The sequence below is a fragment of the Schistocerca piceifrons genome, chromosome 3, assembly GCF_021461385.2.
Source record: "Schistocerca piceifrons isolate TAMUIC-IGC-003096 chromosome 3, iqSchPice1.1, whole genome shotgun sequence".
Taxonomy (NCBI): Eukaryota; Metazoa; Arthropoda; class Insecta; order Orthoptera; family Acrididae; genus Schistocerca; species Schistocerca piceifrons.
In genome coordinates, this window is record NC_060140.1 from 369,698,074 (window position 1) to 369,717,707 (window position 19,634).

The following is a 19,634-nucleotide window of genomic DNA, read 5'->3' on the forward strand; positions in this document are numbered from 1 at the left end:
GACACTATGATTGCAAGAGGAGCTATAATTCAACTCGATTCAAGCTGATGCCACAAATGTACCATTGGAGAATGACCATACCCAATGACAAACAGGAGATGGGTCAAATAAGGGGGCAGTCAATGTGGTGGCTGCCAAGTGCCAAATTTCAAACATGCACAATGACGAGTTTCAGAGGCTGGAGGTTTCTGGACCATTAGTATGATACAGGTGTCTGTATTCACCTTTGGTTCACCAGCAGACTGGTTGTTGGCAGTGCATCCTGATGAAACAGAGGTCAGCACGGTGAGGGTACCCATTGTGACCTCGTCGAAGAAGAACGCTGAGGTGCAGAAGGGGAAGATTGTTTGCCTTTGTTTGACTGTTTACAATCTTGGTGTGACAGTCAAGTGCAGAAACAGATGTTGGCTGGCTAGATGTGCACAGAAAGTCATCTTGGGAACACTCCTTTTTAGATTTCCATCTTTCTTTTTGTGAGTCATGTCTTTTAGCTGGAGCAGGTGAAGGTTTGTTGGTATGGTGTGCACCCATAGCAGGTGAAGATGAGGGTGTGACCTTGGAGCTAGACAATTTCACAACTGTGGCAGTAAACTGGAAGTTACAATTCTGTATAGCCATGTCCTTCACAGGTCAGGGTGAAACAAGAACTACACTGTAATTGCCAGAGGGTGGTGTACAAGCTCTCATATGGTACAACCAACTACTCCACAACATATAACACCCAGCAGAAGACATTTGGAGGTTGGAAAAAGAGACACAGGCATGGTTTCATGGCAAGACATCAAGCACCACAACTGTCCTGTTCACATCTGTCAATTGCAGACAATTGTAGTTGACCTGTGGGATGAAGGCTAGTGCCGTACCCAGGTCGAGGTCATTTCCCACCCTGTCACAGTTATTTTCAGGTGCCGTACAGAAGTACCAGCCGCTCACCTACCTTCAGGTAAACTAAATGGATGTGACCATCTAAGGAAGTGAGTTCACCACAGATTCTCAAAATCTCCAAGGATGATGGTCACCAAGATGTCAGGTACTCTCATTGACATCACTGTCGATGCCCAACGTGCCCAGGCACCAGTTGACTCTGGGACTTCCCTTTCTGTAATGCGGAATGCTAACCATTGACAGCTATAGAAGCTGTTACATTATATGGAAACAACTATGGTGAAAGTCGCAACCTTGAAGTACGTCTAGTCAACAGAACATTTTTTGCAGGAATAACTATAGACGACAGAACACTTCCTTCCAAATTTGTCATTTTAAAAGAATGTAGTCATGGTGTTATTCTCAGATGGGTCTGCTTGCAGGCATCACAAGTAGTCATATACTGTGGAAGACAAGAGCTCCAGACTGATGAATCTTTCCAACAAGCACCCACAAAACACAAATTGCTCTGAGCAGTTGTTTGTTATTGAGGATGATGATGTCCCACCATTGTAAACAAGATTAGTTCAAGTCATCAGTCGATATGCACAGTTTAACTGTCATGCTTTTGTCAATTGTGAAAAGTTACACAGGCTCAAAAAAGTAATCTACATGCCAGCAGCAACCGTAACCATCGTAGATGGACAAGAAGAACTTTGGATCACTAATTTTCATGAGCCTTTACAAATCATCCTGAAAGGTTATGTCACTGGTGAAGATTGCTGCCCCATTTCCCCAGAGACAATACATGGGAGGAAGCTACTGACAATAGAATCTGGTCTGAACAAGAGACAATATCAGTGAGAGATAGATACTATGTCTCAGTTTTTAGGTGCTTTCACATGATGGGTGCAGAACAGACAGAACAAGCTGCCGTGGTGAAACATGCTGCCGTGGTGAAACATATCAACACTTTGGATCATCCATCGATTAGCCACCACTACTATAGAGTGCTGCTGTCTAAACAATGGATAATGCGGGAGGAAGTGGAGAAGATGCTGCAAGACATCACTTATACCTTCAGGGAGTCCTTAGTCCTCTCCTGTGGCTCTTGTGAAGAAGGATGGCACATGGCGTTCCTGTGTCGACTACTGATGACTAACAAAATCATGAAGAAAAATGTATCTCCATTGCCTCAGAGTGAGGACACTCTAGACTGCTTGAAAGAAACTAAGAATTTTTCAACAAATCAAGAAAGAGCGCCTTGCAGCTGTTTGGACCATCAACACAGTCTGGGTGTATTTACTAGGCAAATCATTCACTGTTGTGATGGAGCAAAATTCTCTATACTGGCTTACTAGCCTGAAGGATCCATTAGGTCCACTGACACGATGGGGACTGAGGCTTCAGGAGTGAGATATCACAGTGGTATATGAAAGCGGATGCAAACACAAGGACATCAACTACTTTTGAGGAAATCCTTTGGCAGAATGCAGCAGTGTGGCTGAAATCTCAGGCATCCCTGCATTAAATGACATTACTATTGAAAAGAGCGAAGATCCAGCACTGGTGAAAATGATAGGACCCTTGGAGGAGGAGGAACAACCAAAGGAAAATTCCAATTAATGGATGAAGCATTGTGTAAGAGTAATTATGATCTGATAGGATGGAAATAGTTGCTTATCATCCCAATTCATCTAGGGGAGTTGCACTGAGTATTGTGATGATGTCCCAACCTCTGGTCAACTTGGATTTGTGAAGACTCCAGGCACAGTCAGACACAGGAATCACTGGCCGTGTGTCTATTGATTCATTAGACGCTATGTCAGTGACTTTAAGAAAGACCAATAATGAAAGCAATTACCTCTGGGTCCCCTGATACTAATCCCACCTGCAGCAGCACCTTTCCACTAAATTGGTATCAATCTCTTTGTAAGGTTCCTGAAGTCAACAAATTAAAATCAATGGATAATGGTCTGCACTGACTATTGCACCCACTACACTGTCACAAATCCTGTACTGACTGCCAAAGCTCCAGAAATAGCAAATTTCTTTGCAGATGTCATTATTTGGAAGCAATGAGCACCCTGTGCATTGCTCTCTGATTGTGGAAAATTTTACCAGTTGAGACTAGTATCAGAGGTAATTTCACATTGTTACATCACCCACAGAATGACAACTGCCTACCATCCACAGATGAATGGCATCACAGATATGCTATTAATGTATGTTAATGTCAAACAGAGAGATTGGAATATAACACTGTCCATCATGGCACTCACATTCAACACAGTACAGCTTCACACTATTCTTTCTGCTCCACAGTCACCAGGCTGAAAGAACAATGGATACATTGTTCCCATTTCAACTGGATGATATTCCAGATGACTGAATGAAACAACTCAATACCAGCCCTGATGAAGCCCAGCAGCTGGCTTGCATAATGATCCTGGATGCCCAGACAAAAAACAGAGAGTACTATAATACAAAGCAATGGCCAGTGAGATACAGCTTGAGAGATCTTTCAGGGGTTTTTATGCCCATGTGGAAAGAGGGACTATCAGAAAAGTTGCTAAAGCACTATTTTGAGCTGTATCGGATCCTCCGGCACCTACTGGACACTACACATGAAGCCTAGGGTTATGAACTTTCATAAAAAAGATAAAAGCATAAAAATGTCCTCCATATTCTCTGTATGAAGTCCTACTATGGTCTGAAGGCGTAGGTCGACAATGGGATGTACAAGGAAACTGAAGACCCACTGAACAATCATAAAGCTTGAATGGGAGAGGCTACCTTTAATGTAACAATGTGACAAGAATGTTGAGAATCCACCTGTGCCTTCATGCAGAGGAACACTGGCAAGAATTAGATCAAGGGTGATGCAACAAGAACTCCTGAAACAGTGGATCACTGTTACTCCAGGAGAGCTAGGCTGCAAGCTCTGGTGCAAGAAGGGTGGCATAATGATTAGCATCGCTGGCTGGCATTCTGCGGATCACCAGTTTAAACCCAACCAACAGAAATTATTTGTTAATTAATATTTATCATTTCTGGAAGGTTCTTTAAGTATCTCACTTATCTTTGTACATACTGGAATAACCAATGTTTCTATCAAGAGCTGCACTCTCCATCCACATGGGCAGCTTTATCTACCTGTAAACTTGTGGCAATAATAAACACACATTCAGTGCTACATGTTTTATTAATAAATGACCTTGCCTTTGTATCTGAACTGCATTGTTTTTTTTGACATGACAGTATCATACTACTGTAGAATTAGTGAGCCGACAGAGGAAATAGCTACATATTCCAAAAATTGAGTTAAATCCTGGGCTCTTCAGTTTAATAAATGTTGTATTGGACAACTTTTTGATTATTGTGCCATGACAGTGGCTCAAGAAACAAATTTACATGCCATCAGGAGGAAGTATCTTAAGCTACATGATGCAGATGATCCACTCACTTAGTATATCCTTCTCCATTTTCGTCACAGACTTAACCTGTCCCATCAGACACAGGCCTACTGTGACAGCAGCCATGCCATACACTAGTTCTGCTGCAATTGCTATAAAGCATTTTATATTGGCATGACCACTGACTAGCAATCAACCCAAATGAATGTCCATCGCTAAATTGTGACCAAAACCAGAGTTGACCCCAGTGGCAAAGCATGCAGCTGAGCACAACACGATAGATTTCAAAGGCTTCACAATCCATGCCATCTGGATCCTTCCCATTCCCACTCAATACCACTTTTTCTGAACTATGTAAATTCGAGCTGTGCTTGCAACACACCTTTTGTTTGCCTATTCATCCTGGCCCCAATCTCCGCTGCCCCCCCCCCCCCCCCCCACCTCCTCCCTGCCCAATAGCTGCTTCCTCCATAACCTTAATCCTGCACCCACAATTCTTCCTTGTAGTCTCCCCTTCCTCTGTTCTGTGACCCCTTTCCAAAACACTCCACACCGGTATCATGTACTGTACGAATTCACCTGTGCTTGGTGTCTGTGTCACATTCCTGTCCCAAGCATCTGCTGGTTCCCGCTAAACTATAAGACCCATTTTCCCAAACCTCCCTCTGACCCATTCATTAGCTCCTTTCTCCAATCTCCCACTTCACCCTGTTCAATTTGCAAAACTGCAGTCCCCACATTGTGTATCCTACCAGCACCATGAAGCTGAACATACAGGATGTTCCTCCTTAGTGTCACTAGGTGCATTTTCTTTTGTGTGTCAGCAGACACTTGCAATTTTGATTTTGCTGTGTGTAGCACGAGTCAGCCCAAGCAAATACTGCATGCCATGTCTTTCATGTAAGATCCAGTGTCAATGGAAAGTTCCGTTTAGTTTCCCGATACAAACAAAATTATTTTTTATGAGGAATTTTATGTGGCCATTCAGTAGGGTGGTCAAAAATTAATCTAGTGTGATATTTGTTTTATTGATATGTATTAACAGGAACAGTAAAACACCAAGAATAACCAGTACTCCAGCAGTAACAGCATCACCCTTGACTGTGCTGCCTGCTATCACCGTACAGCATCACTGCCCATTTGCCTCATGCAACTCCTTATGTTGAATCTCAATACTGATCAGGATACAAAATCTACTACATCTGCATTCATGTGGGCAATCAGTGAGAAAAAATTGATTCTTTTAGGAAACTGCTCAAAGACATGAACTGAAATTATGTAAGCAGTGCTCATGATGTGGATGAAAAATACTGAACATTATTAATAAATATCCTTGTCTTATTTAGAAAACTGTTTTCCCCAAAATATAACCTAGATTAAATCAAGTCTTTTTTGTAGACATTAATTCTGAAGGAGTAAATGGATCTATTAACATAAAAGGGTAACTGTATTCATCAGTTAGAAACAGCTCTGGTATTGATGCTGTTGCTCATTACTAGGGTTACTGCAAAACATTGAAGAAAGTGATATAGCCATTGCAGCAAATGCATTACAAGACAAAGATGGTATCATCAGGTAGCAAAATAAAGATAACTTAGGGTATAGTGAAGGAGAAGCATGGTGGAACCAGAGATGAGAAGGAGTAGGATATGATTACGTAGGCTTTCCCGGCGTAATAAGTCTTGAAAGTCTCTTCGGGTTTGCTGCCAGATCCTAAAATCAACTTGACTCGATATTTCGGCGATCCAACTGTTCGCCATCTTCAGGAGAATGCTGCTTATGCTGATGAGTCCCGCTGAGAAATGATGCCAGGTTGCAAATCGACGTCCTATATAGGCCACCGTTCAGTACACGGCGCATGCGCTGCCCATCACGGTTTCTGCCTTCCAAAACAGGGAGGTGGCGCCGCCCTTAGTTCTCAGCGGGACTCATCAGCATAAGCAGCATTTTCCTGAAGATGGCGAACAGTTGGATCACCGAAATATCGAGTCAAGTTGATTTTAGGATCCGGCAGCAAACCCAAAGAGACTTTCAAGGAGTAGGATAGCTTGAAATGATACATTAGTAACATGTGTGCAATGTTGGATAATTTTTTAACTAGCATTTCATGTTACTGAAAACATGGGGTTGTCAGGTAGATTAAGAAGTTGCAAAACAAAGTAGGAAATTAAGGAGATGGGACTTAGATAAGCTGAAAGAACCAGAGGTTGTTGAGAATTTCAGAAGAAGCATTAGGCAAGAGTTGATTGGAACAGGAGAAAGGAATACAATAGAAGACAGATGGGTAGCTTTAGGAGATGAAATAGTGAAGGCAGCAGCAATGGTTGAAATAGGTAATCAGACAAAGCCTAGTAGAAATCCTTGGATAAAACAAGAGATATTGAAGTTAACTACTAAAAGTGGAAAATGTACAAATGCAACAAATGAAGCAGGCAAAAGGGAAGACAAGGACTGAGATTGACGGGATATGCAAAATGGCTTAACAGCAATGACTAGAGGCCAAATGGAAGGCTGCTGAAGCATGCATAATGAGAGGGAAGATAGTTGCTGCCTATAGAAAATCTAGAAACCTTTGAAGAAAGGAGAAGCATCTGTATGAATATCAATAGCTCAGATAGAAAAACAGTACTAAGAAAAGAAGAGAAAGTTGAAATGTGGAAGCAATATATAGAAGGTCTATTTAAGGGGAATAAACTTGAGGACAATATTATAGAACAAGAAGAAGTAGATGAAGATGGAATGGGAGATATGATGCAACATGAAGAATTTAACAGAGAACTGAAAAACATAAATGGACACAAGGACAGTGGAGTAGACAACATTCCCTCATAAATACTGAGATCCTTGGGAGAGCCAGTCATGGAAAAATAATTCCATCTGATATGCAATATATATGCGACAGGCAACAGACTCTTAGATTTCAGGAAAAATGTAATAATTTCAATGACGATCTAGAAAAGCAAAAAAAGGGTAATGAAATGGAATCAAATTAAATCATGTGATACTGAGGAAAAGGGATGAGGATACGAGACACTAATAATAGTAGACGAGTTCTGCTATTTGCATAACTAAATAACTGATGACAGCCAGTGCAGAGATGATACAAAATGCACACTGGCATTAGCCAGAAAAATGTTTCTGAAGAAGATACATCTGTTAACATTTGACATAAATATAAGTGTCAGAAAGTCTTTTTCTGAAGGAATTTACATACATACATACATTAATACTTGTTCAATAGATCATGAATATGACATTTCGTAATGATGTGGAACATGTCACTTTCTTTACACAAAACAGCTAATTTTTTTAATAGATACTAATTCACATCTAAAAATTCATTTATTGAGTAGAAGGAGTTGTCATTCAGAAATTCTTTTAATCTGTTTTTAAATGTTTGTTGGTTATCTGTCAGATTTTTAATGCTATTTGGCAAATGACTTAAGATTGTTGGGGAAGCATAACTCACTCCTTTCTGTGCGAAAGTCAAATCTAACCCTGAATAGTGAAGATCATCCTTTCTCCTAGTGTTGTAGCCATGCACTTCACTGTAATTTTTGAATTGGGCTGGATTATTAATGTTGTGGATTGGCAAGACAGCCAATCCACTATAAGGAAGCCAAAAGGCATGCGTTTAAGCTCACGCAGGCTGGCGTGAGGTCTGGAACAGGACAAGGAATTTATAGTAGCAAAAATAGTACATAGCTGCTGGAATACTTAACTTTAATCCATAATTGGTGAACATCGCTCTTGACGGTACATGTTTTACAGCATCAATAGTAACTGGTAATGGCGCCTTGCTAGGTCGTAGCAAATGACGTAGCTGAAGGCTACGCCAACTATCGCCTCGGCAAATGAGAGCGTAATTTGTCAGTGAACCATCGCTAGCAAAGTCGGCTGTACAACTGGGGCGAGTGCTAGGAAGACTCCTAGACCTGCCGTGTGGCGGCGCTCGGACTGCAATCACTGATAGTGCGACACGCGGGTCCGACGTATACTAACGGACCGCGGCCAATTTAAAGGCTACCACCTAGCAAGTGTGGTGTCTGGCGGTGACACCACAATTAATAACAAATTTCATAAGTGAATACATGTATTGCAAAGGTACTGTGACTATCCTGAGTTCCTTAAATACATGTCTGCAAGCTGATCTTGGGTAGGCTCCAGCTGTTATTCAGATTACACGTTTTTGTGCAGTGAATACTTTTCTCTTAATGATGAATTACCGCAAAATGTGATGCCATATGAAAGCAGCAAATGAAAATAGGCATACTAGCCTAATTTACTGATATGTTTATACCCAAAATTTTCAGTAACCCTAATAGCATATGTAGCTGAACCTAACCATTTCAGCAGATCATCAATGTGTTTCTTCCAATTAAATTTCTCATCAATGCACACACCCAGAAATTTTGAATATTCTGCCTTAGCAACAGACTTCTGTTCATAGGCTATGTTTATCAATGGTGTTAGGCCATATACTGTACAGAATTATACATACTGTGTTTTCTCAAAATTTAGTGAGACTACATTTGCAGAGAACCACTTAATATTTTTCTGAAAGACATTATTTACAATTTCCTCAGATGATTCTTGTTTGTTGGGCATGATTACTATACCTCTATCATTAGCAAAAAGAACTAGTTTTGCACCTTCATGAATATAGAGTCGCAAGTCATTAACACATATTAAGAACAATAAGGGACCCCACACTGAACCCTGTAGGACACCATTCTTGATACCTCCCCAATTAGAGGACTCTGTTGATTTTTGCAGACTACCTGTACTGTTAAGTTCAACCTTCTGCATTCTTCCAGTTAAATACGAATTAAAGCATTTGTGCATTGCCTCACTCATACCACAAAACATAAGCTTATCTAGAAGAATTTCGTGACTGCCACAATCAAAAGCCTTTGAGAGACCACAAAATATCCCAGTGAGTGATGTTTGGTTATTCAGTGCATTTAATATTTGATCAGTGAAAGTATATATAGCATTTTCCGTTGAAAAACTTTTCTGAAAATGGAACTGACATTTTGTTAGTAATTCATTTTTTACAAATAAGTGATGCTACTCTTGAATAAATTACTTTTTCAAGAATTTGGATAAAGGTGTAAGAAGTGAGATTGGGTGGTAGTTGTTACCATCAGACTTATCCCCTTTTTTATGCAATAGTTTAACAAGAGTGTATTTCAGTCTGTCTCGAAAAATGCTGTTTCATTGTGTTACTACATATATGGTTGAGAATAGTACTTATCTGTTGGAAACAAGCTTTTAGTACTCTGTCAGAAATGTGATCAATTCCATGTGAGCTTTTCTTTTGAGTGAATTTATTGTATTCCTAATTTCAGTAGGAGAGGTGGGTTGAATCTCAGTTTTATCAAATTGCATAGGTATTGCCTCTTCTATATACTGCCTTGCATGTTCTAATGAACAGCTGACTCCTATTTTCTCTTCAACACTTAAAAAAATGATTATTAAAAATGTTTTCTACTTCTGACTTCTCGTTATCAAACTTTTCATTTAGCTTGATAAAAATACAGTCTTCCTGTGCTCTTGCTTGCCCTGTTTCCTTTTTAACAATATTCCAAATTGTTTTAATTTTATTATCAGATGTGCTAATCAGATTTAATGCACATACTTCTTGACTTTTTAATAACTTTCCTTAATACAGTGCAGTAGTTTTTATAATGTTTCACTGTTTCTGGATAATTACTCCTCCTAGCTATAAGATACATTTCCCTTTTCTGTTTAAAAGATATTTTTTATACCTTTAGTAAGTCATGGCTTTTTAGATGGTTTCTTACAATTATATTAAACTGTTTTCTTAGGGAAACCGTTTTCAAATATTCTCACAAAGGTATCATGAAATAGGTTAAATTTTAAATTAGCATCAGGTTCTTCATACACCTCATCCCAATCTGACTGTTGCAAGCTTTCCCTAAAATTTTCAATTGTTAAATCTTTAACTGAATGCACTATTTTGAAGGACTCTTTTGCATTGCTGTACGGAGCTATGCCATACACTGTAACTAGCTGTGCATCATGATCAGACAGACCATTCTTAACAGAAAAAGTTTTTATTTGATTAAATTTATCTTGGCAGTTGCTGCAGAAACACTGTTTCCACATACGCTATCCACTGACTGTACACGTCATCTGGTTTTTCTGATGTTGTTCATAAGGCCAAAGAGGTATTTTTTAGACACATCATGGCAGATATCCTTCAAGCCAACAGTTGGCTTTGTAGGTGGTGCATACGGCATGATGCCAAGAAACAAATATGCCATATAGACATGGCACAGATAATTCATGATAATGTAAATATGTATAGTATTATCTCTCAGTATGGATTCATCTACTAGGATTATTCACAAGTTGATTGGTGGTACCGTAAAAAAGCTGATTGGAGATATCATGCATCTCTTCACACAGTTTTTGAAAAATAGATCTACTCATGCCTGTGTGTGTGTAACTGAAAATGGCAGCATCCATGAGGAACTATTAACATTGAGCAGATCAGTTTTCCACTACATGTCTATCCACATGTCATACATCATTTAATTATGCAGGGTGTTTGAAAAATACTTTAACAAACTTTGGGATAGGTTCCTTATACCTGCAGTATCAACCACTATCCAGTCAGCCACACTTTCAAATGAAATGTGCCACCAGTTACCCCATCACATTTTCTACAGTTGCCACCACAGCATGAGGGTGCTCCCATGAATGATTATGCCACCGCCAATGAGATGGAAGCACCTCTCACTGGATGAGCGTCTGTCCACAGTTTCTTGCCTTATACAAGCTCAAGCAGATGAGCAGCAAAAGGTGCCAGAACCTAAAGAAGGAATTCAGCTGCTGTCTCCGCCCTTTCGATAGTTCAAGACAAAGGAAACATGGAAAGAACACATAACATACCTGCATCAACATTACAGTGTTTGCTGCACTGGCACAAGGCGAATCACACTGCTCCAGCTAAACACTAAGAGAAGTCATGTGTCAAATGCTATGTCACCTGTGATCAGAAGAATTGCTTCTTCAGGCAAGCTGAGTGCAATTTTTGACATCACACGGGACTTACAAAACTGGTCTGCCAGCAAAAGACTAGAAAACCATCCTCTGTTCCACGCAGGACAAATGTAAAGCAGGAATACATGGAAATGAACATTATTTCATGTTCAGATTCTGTGCTTCCTCCTGCTCAAAACTCAGACAAGTAAAGATGCAGAAAATGCACACACACATTTTTAACGTAAATGCCACACTCTTCAAAAAAAGCACTCCTCTTCTCAAAATTCACAAAAGTGCTCTAGTGCACAGATGGAAACAGAACAATTTTTCACAGCACATAATTGACAATTGTATACAAAGAATACACCACAAATTGTGGATTACTTTCAAATTTGTAACCAGTCACTAGTTTTTAAACTAGACACTGGAGCTTCATTTTCGTTGCTAAACCTAGGTACACATGAAAAAATTGGCCACCCACTTTTGCAAACATCAAGTCTGAATCTCATCACCTATTAACAGTTTCAGCATTTCAGTCCTTGGAATATGCTGCTTACCTGCAAAATACAAAACCACAACCAAGGAAGTCCCTTTCACTGTAGTCCACTCATGCATGAGCCCAATCTGGGACCACTGTTCCAATGACCATGTACTGTGTTCTTGACTCCAGGCTTTACAGGCTCTCCTGTGACCAGGGTTCAGTGGAATGCACCTTGCAGGTCTCCGGGCAAATAAACCATGTCTGTTCAGTCATCTGTAGACTGTGTGTCTGGAGACAACTGTTCCAGTGGCTGTGGTAAGGTCCCAAGCAAGGCTACCTGCAGTACTCTGTGGCCGTCTGCAGGCACTGATGGTGAGATATCAGTCTTCTTGTGGTACTGTACACTGTGGACGTCTCGTACTGCAGTGCCTGGACACATTTCCTGTCAACTGGAATCGTTGCCATAATCTTGAGATCACACTATGTGGCACACGGAGGGCCCATGCTACGACCTGCTGTGTTTAACCAGTCTCCAGTCGCCCTAGTATTCTACCCCTCATAACGTCATCAATATGTGTTCTTTGAGCCATTTTCAACAAATAGTCACCATTAGCATGTCTGAAAATGTATGGACACTTACTCGCTGCACCGTACTCTGACATGCACCAACACACCTCTGTGTATATGGACTGCTGCCAGCACCACCGCACGACAACCGCAGGTCAAATGCAGGGCATGGTCATACCCCCAGGTGATTTAAACCCGCAAACCATCCACCAGAGCGTTGTTTCACCATGTATCAGTATTATCCTTAATTTATGGGCATGAGTGTAGTTAAGTAACACAGACAAACATCAGACATACAACATTTAAGACAGAACAAAATTTACCTTATCATCACCCATTGTCTTTTTATATTTGTGCAGTTTATGGACTGTGGTTGGCCAGCCTTGGAAAACAAAGACAGGAACAAGGTCAATTGAAAACTTCATCTCTGGTTGTGTAGCATGTTCTACATTGAGGGTAATAGCTGGCCCTGAATAAGATCTGGCAATCTGAAAGAGAAATGGATACTTTGTGCAGAAATGTGGAGAAATTAAAAATGATAGAGAAAAATATTGTTCATAGTAAAACTTTACATTATTTTTACATAATCTTGAAAGTAAAAGTTGTTATCTGTCATAACATACTCACCAGTAAGCCACAGATACATAGATAATCCAATCAAACATCAGACTGTTCATTTAGAAATCTATGATATCAGCTCTACACAGAATATGAAATATACCATTTTCGACTCTAATGATAATTTGCTTTTCACAATAGTGAATCAGTCATCCTGTATTTCAATTTCTAGGAAAGAGTTAATATGTAAGTGTGGCCATAAGACAGTTGCATCATGAATGTTATATCCAGTCTTACTTAAACTATGTACAATTTGCCATTGAAATGCCCTTGTATTTATTGTAAGTTTAAATTGAAACCTGTACAATTTGACACGTTCCATATCCTTGTGATTGACTCACTAACTGGATCTACGGAACAAGAAATAAATAAATAAATAAATCCAGCAACTCAGACCAAAACAGACATCTGGTCATTAGTCTATGGGAGATGCGTACAGTTTACCTGCAGGCAGCGATGCTTTGTCAATTTGCAGCCATTACTACATAATGGGTTCCCCTAACCAGAACATGGGGCTTAGGTTGCACTCCTGTGCACACTGAGTATTTTTGCAGAAGTTTCTGGGGTGACCTAAGTGTCAAAGGATTTCCCATAATGTCAGCATGGTACAGCACCTTATGTTGTTTCTTTGAAAAGCAACATTTTTACATTTGTGTTACTGTGGACTTCTTTGAAAAGTGACATGTTTACATTTCCAAGACTTGAGAATGTTGACTTACGAAGTATGTTGTTAAGTGGGGATGGCAAATAGCATGTACCTTTCATTCCAGCAACCAGATGAGCTGATTTTTGAGTGCAATCAAACACCAACAATGTTTAAATAGTAGTGCAAGGGTATAGAATAATTAACTCTAGCTTGCAAGTTAAAGTGATTCTGATGACCATTACTTAAACAATTTAGGAACTTAATAGTGAAGGACATTGATCTGATTATGTCAATGAAATATTTTCTTTGCTAACTATGGGGTAATAGCCTGTATAATAGAATCAAGAACACTGTATATTGTCTGAAGCATTGTGATGAGAACAGTAAGTATTCTGCTTTGAGCATACAAGTGGAAGGAACATTCTCACAATGTTTTGCTAGGATAAAGCAGTCAATGAGCAAGATCCACATCACAAGCTACAGAGCACCACCCAGCTATCACTAAGGTATACCTCCATATGGTAAATCATGCAGGATTCAAATATACGAAAATTTACTAAGAAAATTGTTAAAAAAGTTGACTTACAAGGAAGGCAATACATCTATAATGGCTAACCTCACTCTTATTTACGCTTTCTAATGTTATTGAGAAAGTCATATGCACTAAACTAATAAAATTTCAGAGTCAACACAATCTAATATTAAAGAATCAGAACAGCTTTATGGAAACCAAGCCATCATCATTAGCTGCAGCACACAATTAATTGACTAGAAAATAATTGCAATGCAGAATGGGTATTTTGTAACTGGAGTGCTCCTTCATCTTGATAAAAGTATTTGATTATGTTGTATAATCATATTACTTGACAAGCTACGGAAGCTTAGATTGGAGGAGCTGGCTATAAATTGATAAAATTGTATATGAGTAATAGGAGATATTTCTAGGGTGAGTGTTTGGAGCACATAGAAATATGAAGAGGATATGTTGCTACTTGGCTCACAGAGGAGAGACTGAGTGGTAGATACTAAACACACAAACACACTACCCAACCCTGCTAGATCATTACTCACCTCAGCCTCAATAGCAGCCAGGCCTTAGCGCCTAGAGATGACAGCAACCATGTGCATATGATTTTGTTTGTGTGAATGTGAGTGAATTTTGCGTCCTCCCTGATGAAGGAATTACTACAATAGCCAAATAGTGTCTAGCAGTCTTTTTCTCTGTATCTGTCTGCCACTCAGTGTCTCCTCACTATGGTGAGGAGCAATCTGTCCTTTTCATAATGTTTACGTCATATTTATATTGTCTTGTTACTAGTCATTTGCCTTTATAATGCACATTACTACTTGCCATGTGGCTGACTGAACCTTTCAGTCCCTGAATACAGATAAATTATACAAATAGTGGCTAATGAGATATGTTTTAATTTTCTTCTGAACTGATAGGGATTCTCAGTTTCTTGGTTTATATTAGATAAGAACTTATTGAATATCTTAACACCAGAGCATATAACTTCTTTCTGAACCCTGTATAAGAGGGCAAAGTTTACATGAAAATTACTGTTTTTCTTGTATTGACATTGTGAATAGCACAGTTCAAAACAATCTTTATTATCAGTAACAGAAACTAGTAAAAAATAAATATCAGTAACTGAGTGTAAAAATGCTTCTACTTTACACACTATTCTCACTGCTCGCTTTAACAGAACAAATACTTTCTTAATTTTAGGCACAGAAAATAATTCTGTAAGACAACAGGGAAAGGAAGTATGTAACACTCTCATCTTTAGGTCAACACAATGAGAGCTATTTCTAGGTGCATTACACACTGAACTCAATTTTAACTTGTTATCTAGATGGACTGCAAGGAATTTTAAACTTCGTGCTCCATTCATTGTATTACCATTAATGTCTATTTCTTGAGATGAAAGGTCATTATTTTTGGTTGAAATCTTTGTGAGATCAAGACTTTAAACTGTTAGCTGTGAACCACTTGTAGCCCTGTTCAGCTGTAACCTGAGCTGCATCTGCGAGATTGAGTTTGCTCTCTTGATCAGTAGGCTTTTGTTGTCATCATCAAATAATACAGTTTTTGAACTACCCTTTACAACAACTGGATGGTCATGTACTTAGGTTAGAAACAAGAATGGGCCCAGTATTAATCCCAGTGGTACTCCACACACAATATGTTACTCCATTATTAGGTTATTTTCACACTCAAGGTACATTTTGTAACAAAGCACACGGATGCTTTCCAGCTGTTATGTCCTCTGCCACCAAACTCCCCAGGCATGAACATTATTAAGGATATCTGGGATGCCTTGCAACAAGCTGTTCAGAAGAAATCTCCATCCCCATCATTCTCTTAGCGATTTATGTACAGCCCTGCAGGATTCATGGTATCAATTCCCTCCAGCACTAATTCAAACATTAGTCGAGTCCATGCCATGTCATATTGTGGCACTTCTGTAAGCTCGCGAGGGCCCTACACAACATTAGGCAGGTGTATCGCTTTCTCAGGCTCTTCAGTGTATATTTTAGAGTATAACGTACCTTAGAAAAAACATTTGTCTGTATGCCACAAACAGCTCAATACGCAAGTATAGAACCAGGGCAAGTCACTACTTACATCTCAACAGAAAAAACAAAACAGTGTTGTAGCAACAATGATTACCAATGTACAAAGGACAACTAAAACATGCAGAACATATATATGTTCAATAAACTAGATAAAAAAATCAGTAGTGTCATATCTCAATGAGGACCTTCACACTTTCAGCACAGGGCAGGAACATGCAGAGGAACTATGGCTCAAGTTATGTAGTTGACCAGAGCCTTGATAGGTATGTACCCAGTAGAACAGTCAATAATAGGAGCGGACCTCCAAGGTATACAGTCACTGCAAAGAAACTTTTAAACAAACAGAGATTACTGCATAATAGGTGTAAAACAAACTGTAGATAGAGAAATGCTGAATGACACACGTGTGCCGTCAAGAGAGCAATGCGCGATGCCTTCAATGATTACTGTAGCAGAATACTATCAAAAGATCTTTCACACACCAATTACTTTGGAAATATGTAAAGGCTGTTAGTGGAACTAAAGTTAAGTGTCCAGTCCCTAGCGAATGAGGCACGAGCTGAAATTGAGGGTAGCAAAGCAAAACCTGAAATTCTTAACTCCATTTCCAAGTTTTCCTTTACACACAAGACCTGGGAGAACTGCTCCAATTTAATCCTCATACCACTGAAAAGATGACTGAAATATGAATTAGTGTCAGTGGTGTTGAGGAACAGCTGAAATCATTAAAATTGAACAAAGCTCCATGGCCTGACTGAATCCCTGTCAGATTCTATACCGAATTTGCAGCTGAGTTAGCCCCTCTTTTAACTGTAATCTATCATAGATCCCTGAAGAAAAACCTGTGCCCAGTTCTTCAAAAAAAGCACAGGTCACATCCATGTACGAGCAGGGTAGTAGAACTGATCCACAAAACTACTGATCAACATACTTGACATCAATTTGTTGTACAGTCTTAGAACATATTCTGAGCTAAAACATAATGAGGTATCTTGAACACAATGACCTCCTCAGTGCCAACCAAGATGGATTCCATAAATCAATTATATGCAACCCAACTCACACTTTTCTCACATGACATAATGAAAGCTTTGGATCAAGGCGGTCAGGTTGATTTCTGAAAAGCATTTGACTCAGCACCAAACCTGTGCTTACTTTCAGAAGTACAGTCATATGGGGTATCAAGCGAAATTTGTGACTGGATTGAAGACTTCTGGTAGAGAGGATGCAGCATGTTATCTTGGTGTCATCGTCAGATATATAAGTAATTTGGGTGTGTCCAGAGAAGTGTGCTGGGACCCTTGCTGTTCATGTTGTATATTAATGACCTTGCAGGCAGTATTAATCATCAGGCTTTTTGCAGTGATGCAGTTATCTATAATTAAATACTGTCTGAAAGAAGCTGCATAAATATTCGGTCAGTTCTTAATAGGATTTCAAAGTAGTGCAAAGATTGGCAACTTGCTCACAATGGTCAGAAATGTAAAATTGTGCACTTCAAAAACAAAACAAAAAAAGTAGTATCCTATGACTGTAACATTAACGAGTCACACTCTGTAGGTCTATAAAATGGAATGATCACAGAGGCTCAGTTGTCAGTAAAGCAGGTGGCGGACGTGAGTTTACTGGTAAAATACTGGGGAAGTGCAATCAGTCAACAACGAAGATTGCCTACAAATCACTTGTGTGACACATCCTAGAATATTGTTCAATTGTATGGGACCATATCGATAAACTATCAATTAATTGATAGTATCCGCACTGTCATCACTATTGGTAGTCTGGTTGAACTATCAATAGTCCTGTCATTTAATTTTTTTTTAATCGGTGCCTGAAAAATTTTCATTTCCTGTTACCTCCATGGTGTTTGGAGTGCAGAGGGAAAGTAGATTGTATGGAGGTATTTAACCAACAACAAAATACGGTGGCACCTTGCCCAGTCTAAGTTGTTTATAAAGTATGTTGTTATCAGATTGGTCACTGTGGGGGAGGGGTTGTGAAAGAGGAAATTTTCTTGTTTGTCTTCCAGTGACGACAACTCACGGTCATGCACATCTCGTACTGATCAGATGCTTATGGTAAAAACAACACACGTAAATAATGAACCGAGTGAGATGGCACAGTGGTTAGCACACTGGACTTTCATTTGGGAGGACGATGGATCAAACCCGCATCTGCCCATTCTGATTTAGATTTTCCATGATTTCCCTAGATCACTTCAGGCAAATGCCAGGATGGTTTCTTCAAAAGGGCACTGCCAATTTCCTTCCCCATCCTTCCCTAATCCGAGCTAGTGCTCCATCTCTAATGACCTTGTTGTTGATGGGCATTAAACACTAATCTCAAATAAATAACTAGATTTTGTGGAAGTGCATTATACTTATTTTCTTCTTCAAATGTGAGAGCTTACTTGCTTGTACCAAGGAATACAACTGTAAGTAAGGCTGCTCTAACACAACACAGTTCATAGAGGGAAAAAAATGATATTTTAAATATTTGTTAAGTGTTTCTGATTGTACTGTATAATGTATTTTAAAATAAATACAATTATTGTTATTATTAATTAAACACATCTTCTACTGTCCTCTTTTGTTTCCGATTCCTCATTGTACTTACAAGTGTTTTCAGTTGTACTTGTCAATGTGTACAGTTTGAAAACACACAACACTGACACAATCCTAATGCCCCTGCATCACTTCTGCTTTTGCAGAAGCACAAATATCATTCATGTGTTGGTTGCCCATGCTGTGGTCAACTGACGGACCTTGTTCCTTCAAGGACACACCAGCTCCCACAAAACTAAATATGGTGTAAGCACAACCTGTAGAGTGTCAAGTTTTTTTTATTTGTATGGTGGCTGGACATAATCATTAAAATATACAGCTGTACTTACATACTGTCTGCTGTCACAGCATTGCATTGCATATTCATAAGTAATTTGGGTAAAATGTGAATGTTTTAGTGGATGTGAGACAAATCTAATCTCTTCTTGCCAAGAGTTGACTGTGAATGTCCAGAAATGTTTCTGCAAAACTCCAAATCCTGTAGGTGTTTCTTCAGCTCTTGCACATTAATGCTGAAACCCCTTGTTTGAAAGTTGTGCAGCTGGTGAATAAGCTCACTATTATTATTTTTTTCTCAGTTTTTCAAGTTTATGCCATTCTGCAACCTGATTATTAATTTTTCGAGTGTCATGAGGAAGAATTCTGTCTCTAAAGATTCTAGCTCTAAGGGGTATTATAAGAGGTGACCTCAATGTGACAACAATGGCTTCTCCATCACTCATTTCATTATTTAAACACTACACAACACGATTATTCTTCATCACACAACAATAGTGCCACAACTGCTGTATCACTGTCAGCAGCAGTGAGGCAAAGAGGACAGTAGCTAAGAAGTGTTATGAATGGTGCCAACATGAAACAATCAGTACTTTTCACATGTCACT

At 39.3% G+C, this 19,634-nt stretch overlaps 1 protein-coding gene across 3 annotated transcripts in view; it reads right to left on the reverse strand.

Moving 5' to 3' along the window:
• The window catches only part of LOC124788094 (cyclic GMP-AMP synthase-like receptor), a 231,461-nt gene that overhangs the window by 86,716 nt on the left and 125,111 nt on the right, over positions 1-19,634 (reverse strand). For all 3 annotated transcript variants that reach the window (XM_047255196.1, XM_047255197.1, XM_047255200.1), the window contains exon 6: positions 12,666-12,830. In XM_047255196.1, coding sequence (XP_047111152.1) covers positions 12,666-12,830 — 165 coding nt within the window. The remainder of the gene's footprint in view (positions 1-12,665; positions 12,831-19,634) is intronic.